Here is a 21,498-nt window from a genome sequence, read left to right as displayed (position 1 = left end):
CGCTGTCCTGTCTTGAAGACCAGCCGCTTATGGAGTAAACAGTCCTGGAACGCTGGCCTATATAGTCGTGACACCACAAGTTTGTCAAGGCACTCTTGAAGTTTTTGCATTCGAGTGGCCTATTAGAAAGGCTATAGTTTTCACACACAGACGTTCCCCATCTCTTGTATTTTTTTCTTCGTGCCTTTGCTTTATTTCTCCACTATTCGTTCAGTCTTTCATTTCCCCTTACCCTTCCCTCAGTGCAGAGTAGCACGCCAAAATCTTTTCCGGTTAACCTCCCTGCCTTTCCCACCCCATTTCTCTCTCTCTCAATGGCTGTTGAGTGCAACAACTTTTTTTAGAGTGATATGTACTGCTGTACCACCTCCGTCAATCTTGTTAAAAAAAAAAAAAACAGAGATCCAAGTTCACCATGGCCAGAAGACTCATACGCACACTAGTGTTATACCGTAATGCAGCAAAACATCAGTGCATGCATCATATACACAGCCTAGACTGAAACTAAAGTCACTGTTAAGTTACCTTATTTACCTTATTTTTTGTAAAAAAAACTGACGCAAATTCAGGGGTGCGATCATTACGCTGGTTAAATTTCCCGCGAAAAGAAACAAAAATTTTCATCCCGCATTCGTTGCGGGATGACAACAGGTCAACAAATAGGCGGCTGCTGCTGTATGTAGTGCGAGACACCAAAAAAAAAGAAATGGCGGCCGGCGGAGCAAGCCGAATGTGACTTTTTTTTCTTCTCGTGAGTACATTACGTGCATTGAAACAGTTTCTTCCATATCAGTAATGAATAATATCATTAATGTCGGCAAGTTTGAGGCAATAACGTAGCCATGTCCACTTTGAGAGGACAGAAACAGATGGGCGCACTTAGCTGCCAGTGACATGGAAACACATGGCGGGCATGCTGCGGAAACTACGGCATTTCTCTTTACTACTATCCTAATACGGCACGTTTCCGCTAAGGGTGGGTGAATATCTTAGCTGTGTTACAAGTGTCGGCGTATGAATAGGGTACGCTTCTAACATATCAGTGTAAACGTGGCTACTATCGTTGCCGCTCGCGATTTGTTGCGTGCCCACGAGTACAGAAAAGAATCGAAAGACGCCTTTGTTGTTGTTGTTGTTGTTGACCACAACCATTATAAAGCCTGCACATAATAAAGGCAAGTTTGGTTGTAGCTTTTTTTTGTTATGGAAATGCGGAAAAATGATGAAGGGAATGGGGCATCTGCTCAAGAATGTTTGGTGCGTGCAGGCCGCTTGGTTTGTCTTGAAGAGTTGTACACGTAGCATTCGACAGATGGTAAGCGCGATCATTATTAGCCAGACTTGGCACACGACATAACGATTGGGATTTGCTGCTAGACAGTCTTCAGATTCCCTACTCGATTTGTCTAGGGAAGACGATGGTATTAAAAGCAGAGACTTTTCATGCAGTAGGACAGAGGGTCCTGATGTGAAATCGGATCTTTAACTTGCTCCTGCATGGAGTGGGCTTCTGTAACTGGAGCCATGTAACTAAGCCAATAAACCCTTTCCCCTTCATTCCTACTACCTGACGTATTTGTCGATGGGTTTCGTGGATTCCTTGCCGTAGCGCCACCCTATGCTGCAACAGCTCCTTAAACCTCTTTGTAGTGTTTTTGCTGCTTTATTCTAGTATTCATTCTTTGTTTATGTCCCTACGTTATTTTTCTTCACTGCCATTACTCTGGCATTGCAATTTCAATGGTATTTTTCCTTTGTTTCCATGAAAGCTAGAGTGTTCCACGATAGTATTATGTAACTCGTTCCATTTGGGCCACTATTCTTATTCAATTTCAATTTTGAATTTCTTAGCATAGTCGTGAATGGCAGAGTTCACATTCCCCACGCTCCCCTCTATATAAATAGTACTTTCGTTCAAGTTGGAGGCCTTTACAAATTATTTGAATGACTGAATGAATCTGTAGTCGTGAACATCTATAGCTTCAACTCACCTGAGTGGTTGGTTTTAAGAGAACGTAGTGCGTGGAGAATGTGCCCATTGTTGGTAAACACCTCCTGTGGTCTCGCACTTCAACGACTATGCAGCCGCTGTAGAATACTGGTGCCTAGTAAGAAGGTAAACGAGATGCACAAATTATAAGTGCATGACATGTGCTGAGGAAATGTTCAAATTGTTCAGGTGAGCAAACTTTAGGCTACCTTGTGCACCCAAAGAAAGAAGGCATGGCCTACCTGAGATCTTTCCAAAAGGTCAACCAGGATAGGTGGAAGCTGTAGGGCAGGAAAGAAAACAACAGGAGTTAAAAAGGTATTACATACATTTGAGCACACTCTTACTACTATACTCCTACAAGTTGGGCGATTTGGTTTCTGTTACTAACGAAACCAGAGAGCGCAAAAAGGGTCATAGCCTCTATAATCTGCCAGGTGTTATTCTGACATGTATATGCATTGCACGATTTTATTAATAAAGTTCAGTTGTGAGTGAGCGCTCGTCTTGTCGCCTGTGTTTATCTTATTGTTCATCTAGCGCTCATTCTCTTTCTGTACTCTCCGATTTCATTATGCACATGTGCAACCCTTTATAGGTGGTAAGGCTGGGGCAAAAATAGGAAAATGGCATTCTATATTATGAGCAAGTGATTCGTGGTGAAATTCAGATTAATTTACATACACAGAATTTCACAAGATGGCTGGCATACCCAGTCACACTTGTTCAACAGCATAAAGTGCTTGTGGAACAAACAGCAGGTGTTCTAAAGAATTGTGTAAATTGGCCCCTTGCAAAAATGAACCTTCTTACAATATCTCAAAGGCCTCTGTGGAAATATTATATACACTGAAATCCACACCTGAAAATTTTAAAATTTAGTTCAAACAAATTAAACTAAGTCTTTTATGGCCTAACAATGCATTGCTTGATTCCAACTAGGCATCCCATTAATTGAACCCTCTGGCTTGCTCAGGCAACGTAACAGAACATGGCTTCTGCAACCACAGGCTAGGGCAGGACATTGATTGAGCAATAGATAATGAATTTGTGTATTCCAAAGTGAATTCTGTCAGGCCTCCCGTGTTGACAAAGTTATGAACTGCAATCAACTATCCAAATTTGACCTTGCTTTGCAAAGTTTTTACTGACTTTAAATATGTGCATTCAATTTTAATAGGTATTCTGCAGAAAGAAACAAAGCTTACTATCGGTGTTTGAATCACAAACTTGATTTGAAAAGTTTGTCAAAGCTTTACACATTACCACTTTATTTCGTTATGGATTAGCTTAGTTATGGATTAGCTAAAAATTAGCTTTAGGTGATTATATATATTTGAGAATGACATGATAATCTTGTTGTTGATCATGTATTATAATTTATTTACGATTAACTAAAAGGAACTCGGTGCACTTGAGAAGGTCGTATTGATGCAACTTGACCATACAGATGGAGTAAAAAATTACGCAGATTCCTGCACTGTGGGAATCAATGTGAGATAAGCTTTTCGTGCTGGATGCTTTGATTGACAATAATTGGCAGTGATGTTGATGGCTAAAGTTTAATTTCTTCAACGTTTCATCTAGCACGAGAGTGGTGAGTTGATGTTAAACGTCACCTTGCGTACACCACTGCTGTTTGTCCGCATAGTACACAGAACACACAGGGAGAGGTGTTTGCTTGAGGCGTTGTTGTGCACCATATTTCATAACCTCTGAGAGGGTTGAGCATTGTCATTGCCTCACATGGCACATTACATTGCGGCAGAAGTATTCAACTTGAATTGGATTATGGGGCTGTACATGCCAAAACTACAATCGGATTATGAGGCACGCTGCAGTGGCGGACTCCGAATTAATTTTGACACCGTGATGTTCTTTAACGTGTCCCAAAATCTAAGTGCATGTGCGTTTACTATTTCGCCCCCGTCTAAATGTGGCTGCGGTGGTTGGGATCAAATCCGCGACATCTAGCAATGCCATAGCTGCAAAGCTACCGCGGCGGGCACAGAAGTGCTGATTTGACGGTCGACCACTTCCGTAGTGTCGCTTGGACCCTGTGGTGCACTTTAATTAAGGTAGCTCTGCTTCTGCAGTCTCTGCATAGTTTGTCCGCTTGACACATTTGCATGGTGCTTATTTTTCAGAAATAGCAGCAATGTATTGTAGCGTACCTTGAACTTAAGCTTATCCAGTTTCCCCACAACTGCTGTCGTATAGTAGTAGGGTTTCCTTGCCTTCTCATGTCACCTCCACCTCCCCCCTCCCCTCTACAGTTCTAAACTGGCACGTTAGTAGAAGCCCTACAGTTTCTGCAATGCTTCTGAGGAGAGTCACGGATAATTACAGCTGTCAAGAGGCTAATGTGGCAACGCCCAGGGAGCTCCAGAGTGCATTGTGCACATTGGACACGGTGGGGTGAAAACTTTTTCTCACTGACTCGCTCCTGTCATGTATAACACGCTCTGAACCATCCCCCCCACGCGGTATGTGGGACAGCAGCAGCAGCAGCTGCAGCAGTGGGAAAGTCGAAGAAAAAGGCAAAGAAAATTCACTTTAAAAGTAAATACCACATAAAGCACTCAACAACATGTTCCAGTGCAAAATATTAATTAATCTAGGCAGCACGCACTCATTCTGTTCATGCTACTTTCAATTTCTGTGTGTGTGTGAGCCAGAGAGAGAGTCTGCATCTTGTCTTGTTAAGCGACAAAAAATGAAAAATAAGTGCATCATCTAGCTCAACAGGATGCCCCAGTCAATGGTGCATTGTGCTCTTTGGCTTAATTTTGCAGAGCCTGTTGGGAAATTGTTGATTTAGTGTGTTACAAATGTGAATATATGAGTGTAATGCACACATGTGAACATAATGCACTTGCAAAGTTTCACAACATCGAGCTTTAGTGCAGTTTCACCCTAGTGCCATGCCCCGCTAACTTTTCATGCAGTCTTGCACAAACAGCACAAGTGCGCTTCTTGGATATAAACAATCCAACAATAGCATTGACAACTTACCTCTTCATTGTCAATGTACTGAAGCAGTTCACTTTCCTGAAGTAGTGAGAAACGAATAAATAGAAAATATTATCGAAACATGAATGCACTGAGCAAATCAGTAATCGTCGCATTATTTGCTCGACTCAATGACTACGGCTAACGACTTCTACGGTAACGCACCTCGTAAGGCAATCGAATCGTTTCCGTTTCTGTGCCATTTCTGGTTTTCAGCATAAGTGAATAGCCTTCGTTGCCGGCGTAGAGGTTTAGGACAAGACAATTCAATTTCTCCTTGGACACAAGCTTTCCCAACAGATTTGAGCCATTGTATAAGTTCTGCGTGTAAGTCACGATAAAGGAGACGAGTCACAACAGTGAATGCCACCAAGAAAACAGTGAATATTGTCAACCTAAAATTGCGAAACTAACCTTGTTCCTTAGATTAAAGTTGCATTCAGACAAATATAGTTCAGTTAGCTTCTGTTGCAACGATGGGCTGCAACGAAACCGAAATTTCAGCAATAAGGTCAGCAATAACTTGTGCACGCGTAAAACAGATCAAGCGATACACTTACTATTTTTCTTTACGATGTTCACGACTTAGCTTCCCAGGCTGCTGTTTGGCTGTTTGCATCAAGAGCTGGAGAAAAGGACGTTTTACATATCCCACGAGGAATATGTGCACGCGAACAGACGCAAATTTACTTACGTTTGCCTGTTGAAGGCATGAGGAGATCGTAGTCATTGATGACATAGAGTCAATTAAATGAGTGATATGGGAAATCTAGACGCGTAAAAAAACAGAAAATAACTATTAGAAGGTTGTCTGACACGATTATCGGCGATCATGGTCACAAAGTTCGTGCGATATTGTGTGAAAGTGTTCAAAGTACTCACCCGTCAGCTGATGTTTACACAGACGCATTGGACTCGCTCATTTGAGCGTCCGTTTACCTGGACACACGAACACAAATGCATTGTCTCTGATGAGCGCATCTTTGCGCATGCTTGCTAATATACACCTATGCTACGATCAGCAGGACCTATACATAATGATCCGCCCCAGATCATTTTGAGCGCGTTTCGAGGAAACTCGCTAATGAACTCAGCTTCGCAAACGCCAACTACGGCACCATTTTGACCAATGTCATCAGACGCTGCAAGAATTGCGGTCAAATTTTGTCTAGCGCAGTTAAAAGTTACTATGCCTTATTCAAATAATTGTTTATTTAATACTATTTTCATTTATTTTTTAAACATAATAGGCACAGTCAAATAATATTTCAACGTTTTGGCCATGCTTGCCCGCGCTTGTCGGACGGAGCTCAGCAGTCAACAAACGTTGTGCGACTCTTTTTCGGCTGACACTTGGAGCCGCAGGAACGGTGAGTGTGTTGGTTTGCAATCTGTTGTAATCGTAGTTTAATTCTGTTAATTAAATGTTCTATTGAATGTGTGCTGATCTTTAAGGTACCTGTAGTTTGTTTAATGCAGCGTTTACATCAATATTCAGCATGCCACATTTATTAATGAACGCTCGGATCCACGCTACCTACCTTGGTTGAGACGTGCAGCAAATTTTGGATGTTGTGTGCTGTTGATTCATCTTTTGTGGCACCCCAATCATCAGAAATACCGTGTGCATTCTTTTACAGATGGCGAAGATTAAGGGCGAAGGGAAGCGCGAGAAGCGCGGGAAGTCCACGCTCAACGAAGTTGTCACGAGAGAGTACACCATCCACCTTCACAAGCGGTTGCACGGTATTGGTTTCAAGAAGCGCGCTCCCCGTGCCATCAAGGAGATTAGAAAGTTCGCAGAGAAGCAGATGGGAACCTCAGACGTCCGAGTTGACACCAGGTTGAACAAGTTCATCTGGTCCAAGGGAATCAGGTGAGTCGGCAGCGTATTAGCACGGCGACGAAAGACCGCACACGTCGTGTCGCTTAAAATTTTCTTGCCACCCGTGTGGCTGTAGCAATTGGCCGTGATACTGATTCTAGCGAACCTATGAACAAACTGCTGCTAGCTTTGACGTCTGAAAGAGTCGTCCACAAATGACATTCTGTGCTGTTTTGGCTGCATATTGGTTTGTGAACTGCTATAATCTGTAGGTGCTTTTCTTAGCCCTTAGAAATTTAAGGCTGCGTTTGTCATAATAGAGGCATTGGAATTCCAGCCTTTGGGATTCTGTTGCCCTGCGCTGAAAATGCCACGATCTCACTTTATAGAAGGATAAGCAATTTCGGTGGTTTCACGTACAATTTTGGGCAATCAAGTACTCAGCACGAGTGTTGTGTGTAAATCTAGTTGCAGCTAAACAGCAAAGTGTAGGAAAGTTATTTTTTCTAATGGGCCTGACATGCCCTACGAAAGCTCCTTGGTTTTCGAAAATGAATCTTGTCATACTGTCTGCCTTTCCCTTGTGCTTTTGCAAAGCTTCTTTTTTTTTTTTTTAAACTTCAGGTCAGATCATATTATCTGTCCTTTTTCGTGTGCACCCGAGACACTTGGACTCTCACTATGAGGTGTTCGAGACTACTATGAGCTGGTGCAAAAGAAACGGCATGTGATAACTACCCGACTGCCTTTGTGAAATGTGGGCACCGGGATTTAACACCTGCCCACATAATTGCTGTAATCTTCTCATACCTTTTCTGGTACATTGGGAAAGTGGCTTTGTCAGCGTGCCTTCTTAATCAGCTCAGTACAACTTAGCGACTACATCTAGCCACCACAGTGGCTCAATAGATATGTTTGCTTTATCATCCCTGACTGCCTATGGCTGTCTGATGTGCTACTTTCAGTCAATGAGCATAGGAGTATGCAGCTTTTCGGACAGTCTTGGATGACACGTGCAAGGTTAAATAACCACAACTGGTCAAAACTAATCTAGAGCATTCCATTATGGCATCTCTCAGCCCTAATGTTGCTATGAAATATTTACCTCCCACAAATCAATGACAACAGATTAGGCATTGACAGTGTAGCTCACTCTGGCTTTGTGCTAAAACTCCTCAGCAGAATAAGTTGCTCCCAACTCACTAGAAATCATATTCCTTTAGGCATTAATGTAACATGCTGTAATGAACCTGCACCTGCCATGGTAGCTTAGTGGCTATGGCGTTGCACTGCTGAGCTTGAGGTCGTGCTTTTCGAGCTTGGTTGGGCAACTGTGTTTCGATGCAAAAATGCTCATGCATGATACCTCGGGTGCATGTTAATAAACCCATGGTACTAAAAAGAAATTTCATCCACTGTGGCATCTCTTGTAGCCTCTGTGTTACTTTGGAATGTTATATGCTGTCAATCAATTTCCTTGCCCACAGCCCCAGCAAAGTTGACAAGCAATATCTTTTTTCAATTTAAAATATTTTGTTTCTTTTCTTATCTATATTATGACAAAAATAATGATAAAGCAAATAACTGTTTTCCTACTAGGCTTTCAATGCTCACAATCTCAGCACAATACTTATAAATGGAGGCATGTCGTTATTAAAAATTTGCAGTGAAGGCAATATGAGGCAGTGTTCATTTTTCCGGAGCCTAGGTGAATAATGAAATAAAATATTTGTGGGGAAGCAAGCATAATGGATTCTCTTTTGCTTTCTTGCTCTGTCAGTACCCCGTCTCTCGCACACTGCTGCCCCTCTCAAAGCTTGTGTGTTGTGTTGGCATGAGGACAAAGCGGTGCTGCGGAGAGGTCAGCGTTGAAATGGGCGTGTTCCCACTTCACCATGCAGGAGCGTTCCGTTCCGAGTCCGTGTGAGGCTGGCTCGCAGGCGGAACGAGGACGAGGACTCCCCCAACCAGCTGTACACGCTGGTCACATACGTGCCTGTGGAGACCTTCAAGAGTGAGTGAACACTTCCTGCATTGCTCAGCAATTGGGGGACCCTAGATCAGCTCAGAATGTAGCATTAATTCGGAACTCTCTTATAGCTGAAGGAAGTGCATGACCATTAGCAAAGAAAATTGAGAGCAAACTTTCCTTTCTTGATTATTGGGCACGGCTTTCAATGCTGATGACATCGTGACATCACTGATTATTCTAATTTCACATAGTTGGGCCACTTTCGTGCAAGTAAAGTGGTAGGGAGTTTGCCATGCTGTTTACATGTTGTGTTTTTTATGGCAGTAAATTGTTGTATTAATAAAGAGTTAACTTGTCCTCAGAAGGCACGTTGCGGAGAGCTGGTGTGGAAAATTCAACTGGCATTGCCACAGGCCTTTGCTTTTGGCGTTCCGGAAGTAACAAGGATCAACGGCGAATATCTCGGCAACACTGGGGCCAAGTTACAACAAATGATTGAGGATCTTAACAGAGAGAGTATAAGAGTGGGGTTGAAGACTAATATGCAGAAGACAAAGATAATGATCAATAGCAAGGCAAGGGAACAAGAGTTCAGGATTGCCAGTCAGCCTCTAGAGTCTGTGAAGGAGTACGTTTACCTAGGTCAATTACTCACAGGGGACCCTGATCATGAGAAGGAAACTTGCAGAAGAATAAAAATGGGTTGCAGCGCATTTGGCAGACATTGTCACATCCTGACTGGAGGCTTACCATTATCATTAAAAAGAAAGGTGTACAATCAGTGCCTTCTACCGGTGCTGGCATATGGGGCAGAAACTTGGAGACTGACAAAGGAGCCCGAAAACAAGTTAAGGACTGCGCAAAGAGCAATGGAACGAAGAATGTTAGGCGTAACGTTAAAAAGACGGGAAGAGAGCGGTGTGGGTCAGAGAGCAAACAGGGATAGCCGATATTCCAACTGACATTAGGAGAAAGAAATTGAGCTGGGCAGGTCATGTAATGCGTAGGTTAGATAACTGGTGGACCATTAGGGTTACAGAATGGGTGCTAAGAGAAGGAAAGCGCAGTCGAAAATGGCACAAGACTAGGGGCGGTGATTAAATACAGTCGCCGACCGTTTATTCGGACCTCACGGGGACTGCGGAAATGTCCGAATAAACAGGTGTCCGAAAAAGCAGATTAAGAAAAAAAATGAAATCCTTTATTTCCACGCACTTATTCGGGCTCGGCAGTAGGCTTGAAGAAATCGTGAGTGCGCCGTTGCACGCTGTCCCGTTTACGCGCAATCAGATAAGCCTGAATCTCTGAGAGGGTCGTACGGTCACTATAGGCGGCTGAAAGCACAGTCACTGCTTGTGCACGCTCCGCATGCGACGGCAGCGTAGCACATGGTGCGTCATCTTCCGACTCGGAGTCATCGTCCGGCGGAGCAGCAGAAACCTGACGAACGATCTCGCCGTCGTCGAGTTCTGCGCATGTCAGTACAGCAGTGTCAGCACTTGTGAAACTGTCAAATGAGACGGTGTCCGGAATCACAATGCAACCACTGCGCAGGTCTCGGCGGAATATTTTCCGCGTCAGTAGGGAGCACATCGGAAGGCGACAAATCTTAGGCCTCCCGGCACCCGCTTGCCGGCATTCCCCAGCGCAGTCTGCGCGGGCACTGTCGGCGCCATTAGACACTTGACGCGATGTTTCCGTACGCCACGTTGGATCACCGAAACCTCGACACAGCACACAACGCAAACACCACCGTGCCGACACCAGTCGCACGAACGAAAAACGTGCTACTCGCAGCGTCGTGCGCGAAAGAAAGAAATCAGCTGCTGGATTGTCTTGACATGGCTTACTAAGCTGAAACCGGAACTACTGTACGACCACTCTATCCAACCAGGCAGAAACGATGATGATGAGTGGGGATTTCCAGTAGCGCCACTTCGTGGGGCAGCAAGGAGGCTCCGTTCAAAACAAAAATGGCGTTCAGCAAGTCGAACTATGCGCCGCGGTCAGAGTTGGTGCATGATGCCCTCGAACGAGTTGGCTCAAGAAGTGTCCGAAAAATCAGACGAGGGGTTGCAGGGCGTCCGAACTTTCGGCAGTTGTTATACATTATGGTCTATGGGGAGAATGGCGGTGCCGCGAAGCTGACCGAATAATCGGGCATGTCCGAATTTTTGGAGTCCGGAAAATCGGTCGGCGACTGTAAAGAAATTTGCAGGTGCTAGTTGGAATTGGTTGGCACAGGACAGGGGTAATTGGAGATTGCAGGGAGAGGCCTTCTTCCTGCGGTAGACATAAAATAGGCTAATGATGATGATATTGTTTAAATGAGCTTGTAAACGATAAGAGAACAAAGGTAGATTGATAGGTAATAGGTGACACGGTTGAAATTATGAATGGCTTACCAAATCACCGATTTGGTTCCCTAGAAAAACAAAACATTGAGATTGCCAATAGTGCTGCTTTCCTATTATTTAAGCAACTTCCTGTTGCATCGTATAGTATTGGAGCACTGTTGGTTGTAACATAATTGTTATAAAACAGTGAATTACATTTTATTTCAGAATAAAATTTAATTCTGATTTTCATTTATTAAAAAGATCCTAAGCATTGGAAGACTGCCAAGGCTGACCCAGAGTTAGGTTATTTAAGGAGAGTTCACTGGAAGGCTGATAGGGTGCCCTGTTACAGTCGAACCCGACTATATCGAACCCGTTTACATCGAATTATTCTATATATCGAACAATTTCTGGTCACGGTATAGTTACAATGAGTATATATAGCAAAAATTACGCCTACATCGAACAAATATTGCAGTGACTCCCGATATATCGAACGTCAAGCGGCGGAAAAGTGCCCCCAGAAGTTCGCTTTCCCTCGCGGTAGCGGCGAAACCCGGCGGCGCGGCTCCATCCAACCGCTCTCCCTACCGTGACCGCGCTGCCTCGGGCTGTTCGGGCGAGCCGTCGACACTCCCCCTGTCGCGCATAGTGAAGTCTATTATTCTCCCTCTTTCTCTATCATCTTTCACTTCCCCCTCCCTCTCCCCTGACGACGCTTCGCCGTGCTCCCTCACGGGTTGCAGAATCAAGCGTCCTTCCTTTCTTTAGATCACTATCTATCGACACTCCCCAGCATAAAATGATCCTGGCCCGCCTACAGCGCTTGCTCAGACAGTCAATCAGAGGCTCTTGTGCGCTCTTCCTGCAAGATGGCGAAAGTGCGAGTTATCTGGCTGCTTCTCTGGTTTATCGTGTTTGCGCCTTGTGGGCCTTCTCCCGCAGTGTTGCCGTGATGAAGCGGCAGAATTCGCCTTTCGTCGTGAAGATCGAAATCATAAATCGCGTCGAATGCGATATCCCCGCAGCGTGCAAGATTCCGAGGAGCACTCAGCACGATTAGGGCTAAAGTGACCAGCTCGCAACCCGGTGCCCATGGCGCCCGACACGGACGCACGGCCGTGTACGAGGCGTTCTTCATACGTGCCGGTTTCCGCGTGCTCGGTGATGACTGTAAATTCTGATGAATGCGACGAAGCCGTTGCCGGTGTTGCCGAAGTTTGGAGCGAGTTGTCAAAATTTCCAGGACATTCGAATCAACGGTGGACGAGTTTGTGAGCGCAGATGATGGTGTCGCGACGACGGTAGATCCCGAAACGAAGACTACATCGCCGACATCGTACTGAGCACAAATGAAAGTAGGCATGTTGAGGAAAGCAACTACGGTCCTTTGCCCACATCCTCCGAAGTGATTGGTGCACTCGCATTAGTCCGGTGCTTCTGTGCGAATGCGGAAGGTTGCGGCCTCAGCTGCTCGGACTCTTTAGACAACGTGGGGAAGTGCGTGCATCGCAGGCAGCGAAATTGTCCAAGCAGAAGAAAATGCAGGACTAATTTATGCGAAACTAAGCTAGTTTCGTCAATAAAGTGATCTTATAAATGGGATGTGCTTTTATGACATCCAATTATTTAGCAGGCTTATATCGAATTATGCTATATATCGAACTGATATGCGTTTTTTGCGAGTTCGATATAGCCGGGTTTGACTGTATTAGAACATTAGAAGAAAAAAAAATTGTGAAAATGAATGGGACAAGACAGGCCTGTGCTTATCCCCTTTCTTCCTTGTTTGTATGTGTAGTTTTAATTTCTGTGTTCACGTGAGTGATGGGTAAGGCTGATCATGCGTGTCTTCACACACGAAGAAAATGCAAGACACTGCTTCATGTGCGAAAGAAACTCTTGCGTGGCCTGTTTTGTCAATCACCATATTTAATTGGACACTCGCAGCAAATACCTCCCTATAATTTCTGATACAATACACTTCTGTTGACATGTGCCCCTGAAATCATTTTATTTCACCTCGAACCCTGTCTGGCCCGTCAAATGCAATACGCTTGTGTTTCAGCACAGCTAATGATTAGTTCATCGTTGCTGCAATTTAGGTGCAGGAGATATTCAGAAATTATTTGCCATTTTCTGTTGAACAAATGCCCCCCACTTGAATAATACTAGACTACTACTAAACATATGAATGGAAATCACAGGAAAAATTAAAGTCCAGGTGTTCAAATATAAAAATATCTGAATCGAATTGGTTACAAACAGTATTGAAGAAAAACTAGCAAATAGTGAAATGAATATTGAAGATTTTAAATTTATAAAGCAAAATGAAATATTTAGTTTGTGCAGAGTCATTCCCATAGTAAAAAGAAACCAGGTTACCATATTTACTCGCATAATGATCGCACTTGTGTAATGATCGCACCCCAAACATGCCGCAGCGATATGTTGTGTGCCAAGTCTAGCTAATGATGATCGCGCTTACCATCTGTCGAATGCTACGCGAACAACTCTTCAATACATACCAAGCGGTCTGCATACACCAAACATTCTTGAGCAGATGCCCCATTTCATTCCTTTCATGACTTCCCACGTGTCCATGACAAAAAAAATCTACAACCAAAATTGCCTTGGCTTTATTATTTGTAGGGGTTATAATGGTTGTGGTCAACAACAACGAAAAAGGCGCTTTCGATTCTTCTCATCTGCACTCGCGCGACAATCGCAACAAATCACGAGCGACACCGATAGTAGCCACGTTTACACTGATACCTTAAAAGTGTACCCTATTCATACGCCGACGCTTGTAACACAGCTAAGATATTCGCCCACCCTTAGCGGAAACGTGCCTTATTAGGATAGTAGTGAAGACAAATGCCGCAGTTTCCGCAGCTAAGTACGCCCATCTGTTTCTGTCCCCTCAAAGTGGGCATAGCTATGTTATTGCCACAGACTTGCCAATATTAACGATATTATTCATTACTGATACAAAAGAAACTGTTTCAATGCGCGTAATCTACTCACAAAAAGAAATCTCGTTCGGCGTGTTTGGCTTACTCCGCCTGTCGCCATTTTTGTTTTGGTGTCCCGCAGCAATTGCGGAACGAAAAAAGAAATTTATTTTCACGGAAAATTTAACCCACATAATGATCACACCCCTGAATTTGCGGCAATTTTTTTTACAAAACAGTGCGATCATTATGCGAGTAGACATGGTATATACAATGGCACAAGCCTGTGGTATCATTCACAATTATATGTTCGAACAACTGAAGAGTTTTCAAAGGATAAACAAGTGCTTTTAATTATCTGGAGCACCATGGCAGTGACAGTAATGAAACAAGGGAACAGCATGTTATACCTGGTGCATGTAGTGTTGTTCACAGAAAGGAGCCAATTGTTTTGCTACAGCACCACTTATTGTTTTAAAGCAATGCAAACACGGTGAGGCTGGGCAAATAATAGAATAAATTTGTATATAGGCTGCCTATAAGAGAGGCATTCTTATAGAACAACTGGAAATTATTTAGCACCAGCTATCTGCCCCCCCACGTGTTTGCTCAGGAACTGGTTCCCTTGCGCACTTGCAGCAGAATCATGTGGAACAGTCCTTGCTTCCATTATTCTGTCTTCCTCGAGCATCCAGTAGGTTTTTTATCCCTTATGTAGTATTTGAGATGAACATTCAACAACTTCAAATAGTGAATTCTCAAGTGGATATGAGTAATAGCAGGGACTGCTCTATAGTACATATTAGAAATTTCAAATGTTTGCACACCCTTTAAGGGTACTCTGGAGATAAATAAATGCAATTTTCCTTAGTTGAGTAAGAAGGGCAGAAATGTGGGGACCGCAATATTTTTGAGAACATGGGCAATATTGTTGCTATTGCACATAGCAATATCGTTTGTTGTGGGAATACAAAATGAAATTGGATAGAAGTACTGACATGGACCTTTGTTTCTCAATTTTTTGCTTGACAAGTTGCTGTTGGCCCCAAATACTTTGATTGAATCCAGAAATGTTCCAATGCAAAAAATGGTTGATAGCCTCATAGATTGTGACACCAGTGCTTACATTTTTTAAAAATGATAATGAAAAAATGCAGCCCCAGCGCAACCCTCGGCAATGATCTTGACTTGTAATCTCATGACCTCACAGCCAATCACATAGACTAAGAAACCAGTGGCACAAATGCACTAGTCCGGTTGCCATTAGCAGAAATTGTCTGCTGGCCGTGCATGTGCTACACTATGTAGTTGCTCTCTAAATCATAATCGTTCTTGTCCATGTTTTTCTGCAAATCGGAATTGCCAGTAGTATTGTGGATAGTAGTAAAAATGGGTTTATTGACTTTGGTGCCCATGATGTTAGAGTATGTTATATAGAAATCTATTTACTATTGGTTTCATTGTAAAGCAGCCTGTCACAGAGTGATAGTTTTGCTAGCAGCAACAAATGCAGCTTCTTTTTAAATATTTTTTTTATATATTTTGAACTTGACAATAGATAGGTGCTAGTTAATTGCTGCTTCATAGAAAGGAATTCACTGCATTCTAAAATAAATTGCTATATTTACCAAAGTCGTACGCACCCCTGATTCTAATGCGCACCAAATTTCCGCAACCAAAAAGAAGAGGGGGGTGGAGAGATCTTCTTACCCCGATTCTGACGCTCGCATGACATTTGTGACTGAAAAAAATAATTGAGTCTGAAGACTCTTATGCTTTCTGCAACCTCTTTACTAGGCCTTTACTTCATCCACTATTATTATCGAAAAGCTCCCCTTCACTTTGGGACCACAGCATGTCTTCAGTGCCGTCCATCACATTTGACATTGAAAAAGTTATGGGGCAGGTTTCAGATTGTACTCAATTCTAGAATTAACACGCATGCCATTCTTGGACCTATTTTTCTCAAAAAAAGGTGTGCATTAGATCTGGGTAAATACGGTAGAGGTCTACTAGGCAGTATTACTTCGCAAGGACATTTCCTGCACAAAAGGGACCCGCCTGAAAGTATTGTGAAGTCTGCAGCACCCTGCAGTGTTGCCATCAGTGCTGGAGTTATGTTCTGGAAAATTTACCAGTCATAAAATTAATTCTTAACTTTTGCTGTTTTGCCTTTAGTATTTTTATGGCAATTACAGTGAAACCTTGTTGAACCGTGCCCACTTAAACAGTAGTTTCGTTTTACAAGCAGTAAAGTAAGATCCCTTAATCAGCGCCCATTGAACGTAATGCATTTTGTGTCTGCATAAACTGTACCAGCTTATTGCCTATGCATCGGTTAAAAAGTAGTGTTTTCACTTTTCGTCACGCGGTCACAGCAGTACGTCGTCCCCAATGGTTGGCTCGGCAGAACAACAAGCCTCAGAGATACGAATGTCCTCCAAGCACACACGTAGAGGGTGCTTGGAAGGGTGAAGCCACATTGACATAATTTCGGCGCCATGCCACAGAGCGATCTTTATTTTCTATGAGAGAGCATTGTGGCATTGTGCAAGCCAAGAATCGCTTCATGCCGAAGCTCAGACAAAAACACTGTGTGCTTAGCATACTAGAAAAAATGGACATCTTTCATGCTATCGAACGTGGCACGAAGAAGTCGGCGATGGCACGCGAAAGGGATGTACCTTTAGCCATGGTGTGTGGCATCTGGAATGTGAACGAAAAGTTGCTCGGCAGCACTGCTGCTACCGCGAAAAGATGTCTCCTACGATGTTCTACTTTTCCTGATGTGGAGGAGGCCGTGTGGTCGAAAAACTTTCCTGTTAGCGGACCCCTACTAGTGGAAAAGGCCCTGGTTTTCGCCTCGCAGGTGAACCACGATGACTTCGTATATTCGTATAGAGCAATGGCTAGCTGGCGAGGTTTAAGGCGAGGCACGGTGTAAACACGAGAACCGTTTCAAGAGAAGGTGCCACTGGCGACGTGGATGGCGCAGAACGATGGCAAAATGGTCAGCTGAGGCACATCTTGACGCACTAACTACACGCCCGACAATATCTTCAACATAGATGAGTCTGCCCTGTTCTTCAAGTTCTTGCCAAACAGGATGCTTGCTTTTAAAGGTGAGACATGCACCAGCGGCAAGCATGCCAAGGACAGGATTTCAGTTGCATTCGGAGTGAACGTGTCAGGAACTGAAAAACTTCCAATTCTCATGATAGGGAAGTTGGCTAAGCCGAGTTGTTTCAAAGGCACCCGACTGCTGTCCGGACTCGTCTACCGCAGCAATACAAAAGCGTGGATGACATCAAAACTTCTTGGGGAGTACATGCGCCTCATTGACTGCTGTTTTGTGGTGAGGAACTGAAAAGTTGTCTTGAATAATGCGTCGGCACACATTGCACTTGATAACCTTACGGCTGTGAAGTTGGCGTTTCTGCCTCCTAACACCATAGTGATTGCCCAGTCCTTGGACCAAGGTGTCATTCGGGCTGTGAAACAGCTCTGCAAAAAGCATCTGCTGCGCAGAATTCTTCTAGCCTTGTGGGAAGTTTTTTTTCAACTGACTTGTTGGGCGCAATTCACCTGCTGGTATACTCATGGCGGCATGTTGAATTGGCGACAGTGCAGAACTATGTCAAGCGCGCTGGCTTCACGGTGTGTGCAAGTGACGCAGAGGATGCTAGCGACGCTGGCGACCAAGCTTGTGAAACCCTGCTCACTGAAGTGCTGGAGCGGTACGGTGTTACAGAAGGCATTTCCTTCACTGACTTCAGAGATAGTGAAGTTCAGACTTCTCCGGACATGTCCGACCAAGTCATAGTTGCCTCTGTTGTTGCCGAAGTGTCTCCTAACAACAGCGATGAGCACGACACGGAAAGCGACAGTACGGGCGATTCAGGCCTGACAGTGGCAGAAGCTGCACATTATGTCAGCGTTATGCGGATGTTTGCCGAGAAGAGGGGGCTGGCAGAAAAGCTGGCTCGTGGCTTAAGTGAATTTGAGGTGGCTGTCGTCGCTGCTAGGCCGCCGCGGCATCAAACAAAATTGAGACTCTTGTCGTGCGAATTGAGTAAATACTGTACGTTTTTTGCCCTTTAATCTCACTCTCTCTGAGTTCCGTTTTTGACAGGTAGGTGGGCGATCTTGCGCTATTTCGGTTAATCAGTACTACCGTTTAGTACATACTTTTTCTGAGCTCCGGTGAACCGCGGTTTAATGAGGTTTCACTTTAGTTTATATAATTTCATCATTAGCGGTCATGTATTTAATTGTGCTGAAACAGTGAGCATGCGAGCCAACCGTTGAATTGCTTTGTAAAGATCATGTGGATTAACTCTGCAGTTGTTTTCAGGCTTATGCCTGTGCTACACGGGTACAGAAAGTGACATTAACTTGGCAAATGCCTTAAATTTTAATGACTTATGCATGCTGCCACATGGGCAAACTTAATGTCATTACTTAATGTAATGTGTTTGCCCCAACTCATTCAACTTAGAAATGAGTACTCGTCGCTATAGCTTCCGCAGTGCAGTATAACTGAAGTATTTGAGTCTGCCTCTATCATGTAAAAAATAAATTATGCATTAACTTTTAACTACAGCGCTTCTGTTTGGAATGTACCCGGCAAACTTCCTCAGGTCAACGTTCGAACACTTTTTACGGGACATGTGCCATTTCGATTTTGGGCTTCTGACTTGGCCTGCAAGGGCCAAAGTTGCTATGGTCGGTTCCATTGTTGTAAAGGACAACAACCAACTCAAGCCAACGGCACCATAGTATGCTTGTATTTCACTATTCATGAAGGTGGAGTAAACTTGTAAATGCATATTTATTCTTTATTTAGGGCCTTAAAATTACTCACTTCAGTAGATGCTCTCATTGACATTCTCGTGTCCCATGCCATTGTTTGGACTTGTGGAAGCTCCGCTGGCAAAATTTTGTTAAGGAACTTCAGTCATTATTGTATGCGAGTAATTTTTTGTGCCCGTGTGGCACGGCTTGATTCGATTCCGTTACATACTATTTCACTGTGGCAGCATTCATGATCAAGATTACAAAAAAATGACCTTATACAGTCACACTTCTTTTCTTCCCAGTTGATAGGTTCCTGGAGAACACTTTCAGTATCAACATTCAGTACATTGCTAAACGGAAATCGTATGATATGATTTCTGGCCGATAGATCCGATCTAAACAAGAGACGTGTGCAATTGCATACATTGTCGCCCGCTGTACATACCTTAAGAAAGCTCCTTGGTTTTCCTAAATGAGGAACCTGGTCATGTTGTCTGCCTTTTGTTCTCTTCGTGGCTTTTGCTGAGTTTAATTTTTTTGACTTCAGGTCAAATTATATTGATATTGCTTCTTTCCTTCCTTTTTATGTGCACCCGAGACACTTGGACTCTCACTTTGAGATGTTCGAGAATATTACCGTGTGCAAAAGAAACGGCAGGTGATAACTACCCGACTGTCTTTGTGAAATGTAGGCACCGGGATTTAACACCTTCCCACATGATTGCTGTAATCTCCTCATGCCTTTTTCTGGTATATTGGGAGAGTGGCTTTGTCAGTGTGCCCTCCTAATCGGCTCAATACAACTTAGCGACTACATCTAGCCACCACAGTGGCTCAATGGGTATGTTTGCTTTGTCGTCCTTGATTGCCTATGGCTGTCTGATGGGCTGCTTTCAGTCAATATGCACCTTTTCGGACAGTCTTGGATGACAAATTGAAGAGAAGCAGTAGCTATGGTCTGCTGAGTATGATGAGGTCACAGGTTCGGTGCTTGGCCACAGTGGCCAATTTTGATGATGACAAAATGAGAAAAATGTTTATGTGCTGACTTAAGTGCATGTTAAATAATCACAGCTGGTCCAAACTAATCTAGAGCTTTCCACTACGGCATCTCTAATAGCCCTAGTGTTGCTATAATATGTTCACCTCCCACAAATCAGTCACAACAGATTAGGCACCGACAGTGTAGCTCACTCTGGCTTTGTGCTAAAGCTCCTCAGCAGAATGAGTTGCTTCCAACTCACTAGAAATTGTGTACTTTTATGCATTAATGTGACATGCTGTAATGAACCTGCACCCGCCATGGTAGCTTAGTCTCGTGGTCGTGTTTTACGAGCTTGGTTGCGACGACTGTATTTCGAATAAAAAATGCTCATGCATAGTACATTGGGTGCATGTTAATAAACCCATGGTACTGAAAAGAAATTTCATCCACTGTGGCGTCTCTTGTAGCCTCTGTGTTGTGTTGTAATGCTATATTCTGTCAATTTACTTGCCTACAGCCCCAGGCAATTACATTGCCAAGCGGAGATTGTATGATATGATTTCGGGCCACTAGATCCAATGTAAACAAGACAAGCGCATGATCAAGTACATAGCCACTCGCTCCAGCAGCTTCCCCGCAGTACTTGCCTGCTGGCGTAATGTGAAAATGCCGTCGCGCACTCTGTTTCTTATTCTGCTACTATACCAGCGAATCTCCTCGTGGGGCATGATGCACCACATTCACAGCTATCGCCACCAACTCTATAGCATTAAGCATCTTCACCTATCGGTGTCGGCGTATGTGGTAATGCTGTTGGAAGCGAGCTGCACACTTTTAATAGGTGATAACCCAAACGCGCCGCCATTTCCTGTTTTGTTCTGGTGGCACCAAATTTCTATGTTGCCTGCCAGCTCAATTTAATTTGTATTTCTTGTTGCTATCTCGAGACACTACACAATAGGAAAAGAACACATCTCAAGTCAGTGGGGCTCGATCAGTTAAATGCGCATCAACATCTCGTACCACAACGATTTGCGCCGCGTGGGCACTTTAGCACTTCCCACCAAAATGCCCCACTTGAAGAAGCTGCTGACCAAGGCCAAATTCAAGGAGCACAAACATAAGCTTGCTGAAGCTACAAAAATATCAAAGCGCGTTTCCAATCACCTTGGTCTCGCCAGCTCAGTGCGCATCGGTGTCTCGTGCTGCAACGATCCGGGCACCACTTTGCATTACATAGACATCAGCTACAGTTTAGTCTGCAAAATTTTTGTCACTTGAGACCATACGTTTCTTTCAGTTAGTACATATTTCTCACATTTATTTATTATTATTATTATTTTTTTTTTTTCAAAACATGAATGAGATTATACTGTAGTTGGCCGGTAAAAAGGATTTTGGTTGTATGCTGCTACCTGTTGGTTGTAGCAGATTCACCTCCTTGGAATTCTATTTTGTAAGCTGTGCTAGTATTGCTCTTTGCATCCTGTGTGAAGTCTGTCTTTACTATCACATTGCACTTATCCCATCCTTTCCTCTCATTTTTTTTCCAGAGCTCCAGACAGTCAATGTGGAGTCCAGCGACAACTGATGTGCATTGGGTAAAATAAAAAGGTGTACAGAA

At 43.7% G+C, this 21,498-nt stretch overlaps 2 protein-coding genes across 3 annotated transcripts in view; one reads left to right on the top strand and one right to left on the bottom strand.

The window, feature by feature from the left end:
* The window catches only part of Spt20 (transcription factor Spt20 homolog), a 32,279-nt gene extending 26,066 nt beyond the window's left edge, over positions 1 to 6,213 (bottom strand). Inside the window, exons 1-8 of the mRNA XM_050183311.2 lie at positions 5,885 to 6,213; positions 5,697 to 5,771; positions 5,563 to 5,627; positions 5,417 to 5,483; positions 5,168 to 5,323; positions 5,006 to 5,041; positions 2,233 to 2,271; positions 1,992 to 2,105 (exon numbers count right to left, since the gene is read on the bottom strand). Coding sequence (XP_050039268.1) covers positions 1,992 to 2,105; positions 2,233 to 2,271; positions 5,006 to 5,041; positions 5,168 to 5,323; positions 5,417 to 5,483; positions 5,563 to 5,627; positions 5,697 to 5,741 — 522 coding nt within the window. The 5' untranslated portion in view covers positions 5,742 to 5,771; positions 5,885 to 6,213. The remainder of the gene's footprint in view (positions 1 to 1,991; positions 2,106 to 2,232; positions 2,272 to 5,005; positions 5,042 to 5,167; positions 5,324 to 5,416; positions 5,484 to 5,562; positions 5,628 to 5,696; positions 5,772 to 5,884) is intronic.
* A 51-nt stretch (positions 6,214 to 6,264) lies between these two features.
* Positions 6,265 to 21,498, top strand: RpL31 (ribosomal protein L31). 2 transcript variants are annotated; one of them, XM_050183328.3, is made up of 4 exons: positions 6,265 to 6,372; positions 6,643 to 6,878; positions 8,729 to 8,841; positions 21,428 to 21,498. In XM_050183328.3, exons 2-4 carry the CDS (start codon positions 6,643 to 6,645, stop codon positions 21,463 to 21,465), a joined length of 387 nt encoding a protein of 128 aa, XP_050039285.1. In that variant the 5' UTR covers positions 6,265 to 6,372; the 3' UTR covers positions 21,466 to 21,498. The 2 variants fall into 2 exon arrangements, with proteins under 2 accessions (XP_050039285.1, XP_050039286.1); XM_050183329.1 differs by lacking the exon at positions 6,265 to 6,372 and adding an exon at positions 6,381 to 6,457.

This window comes from Dermacentor andersoni, chromosome 4 (assembly GCF_023375885.2).
Source record: "Dermacentor andersoni chromosome 4, qqDerAnde1_hic_scaffold, whole genome shotgun sequence".
Lineage (NCBI taxonomy): Eukaryota > Metazoa > Arthropoda > Arachnida > Ixodida > Ixodidae > Dermacentor > Dermacentor andersoni.
The sequence above is the reverse complement of the archived record's forward strand: the minus strand, read 5'-3'. Positions and strand labels throughout refer to the sequence as shown.

Excerpts from the sequence above, each read along its gene's own strand:
- RpL31 (XM_050183328.3), top strand. The coding sequence starts at position 6,643 with ATGGCGAAGATTAAGGGCGAAGGGAAGCGCGAGAAGCGCGGGAAGTCC. Across the intron at positions 6,879-8,728 it reads ATCTGGTCCAAGGGAATCAG|GAGCGTTCCGTTCCGAGTCC; the intron begins GTGAGTCGGCAG and ends TTCACCATGCAG. Across the intron at positions 8,842-21,427 it reads GCCTGTGGAGACCTTCAAGA|AGCTCCAGACAGTCAATGTG; the intron begins GTGAGTGAACAC and ends TTTTTTTTCCAG.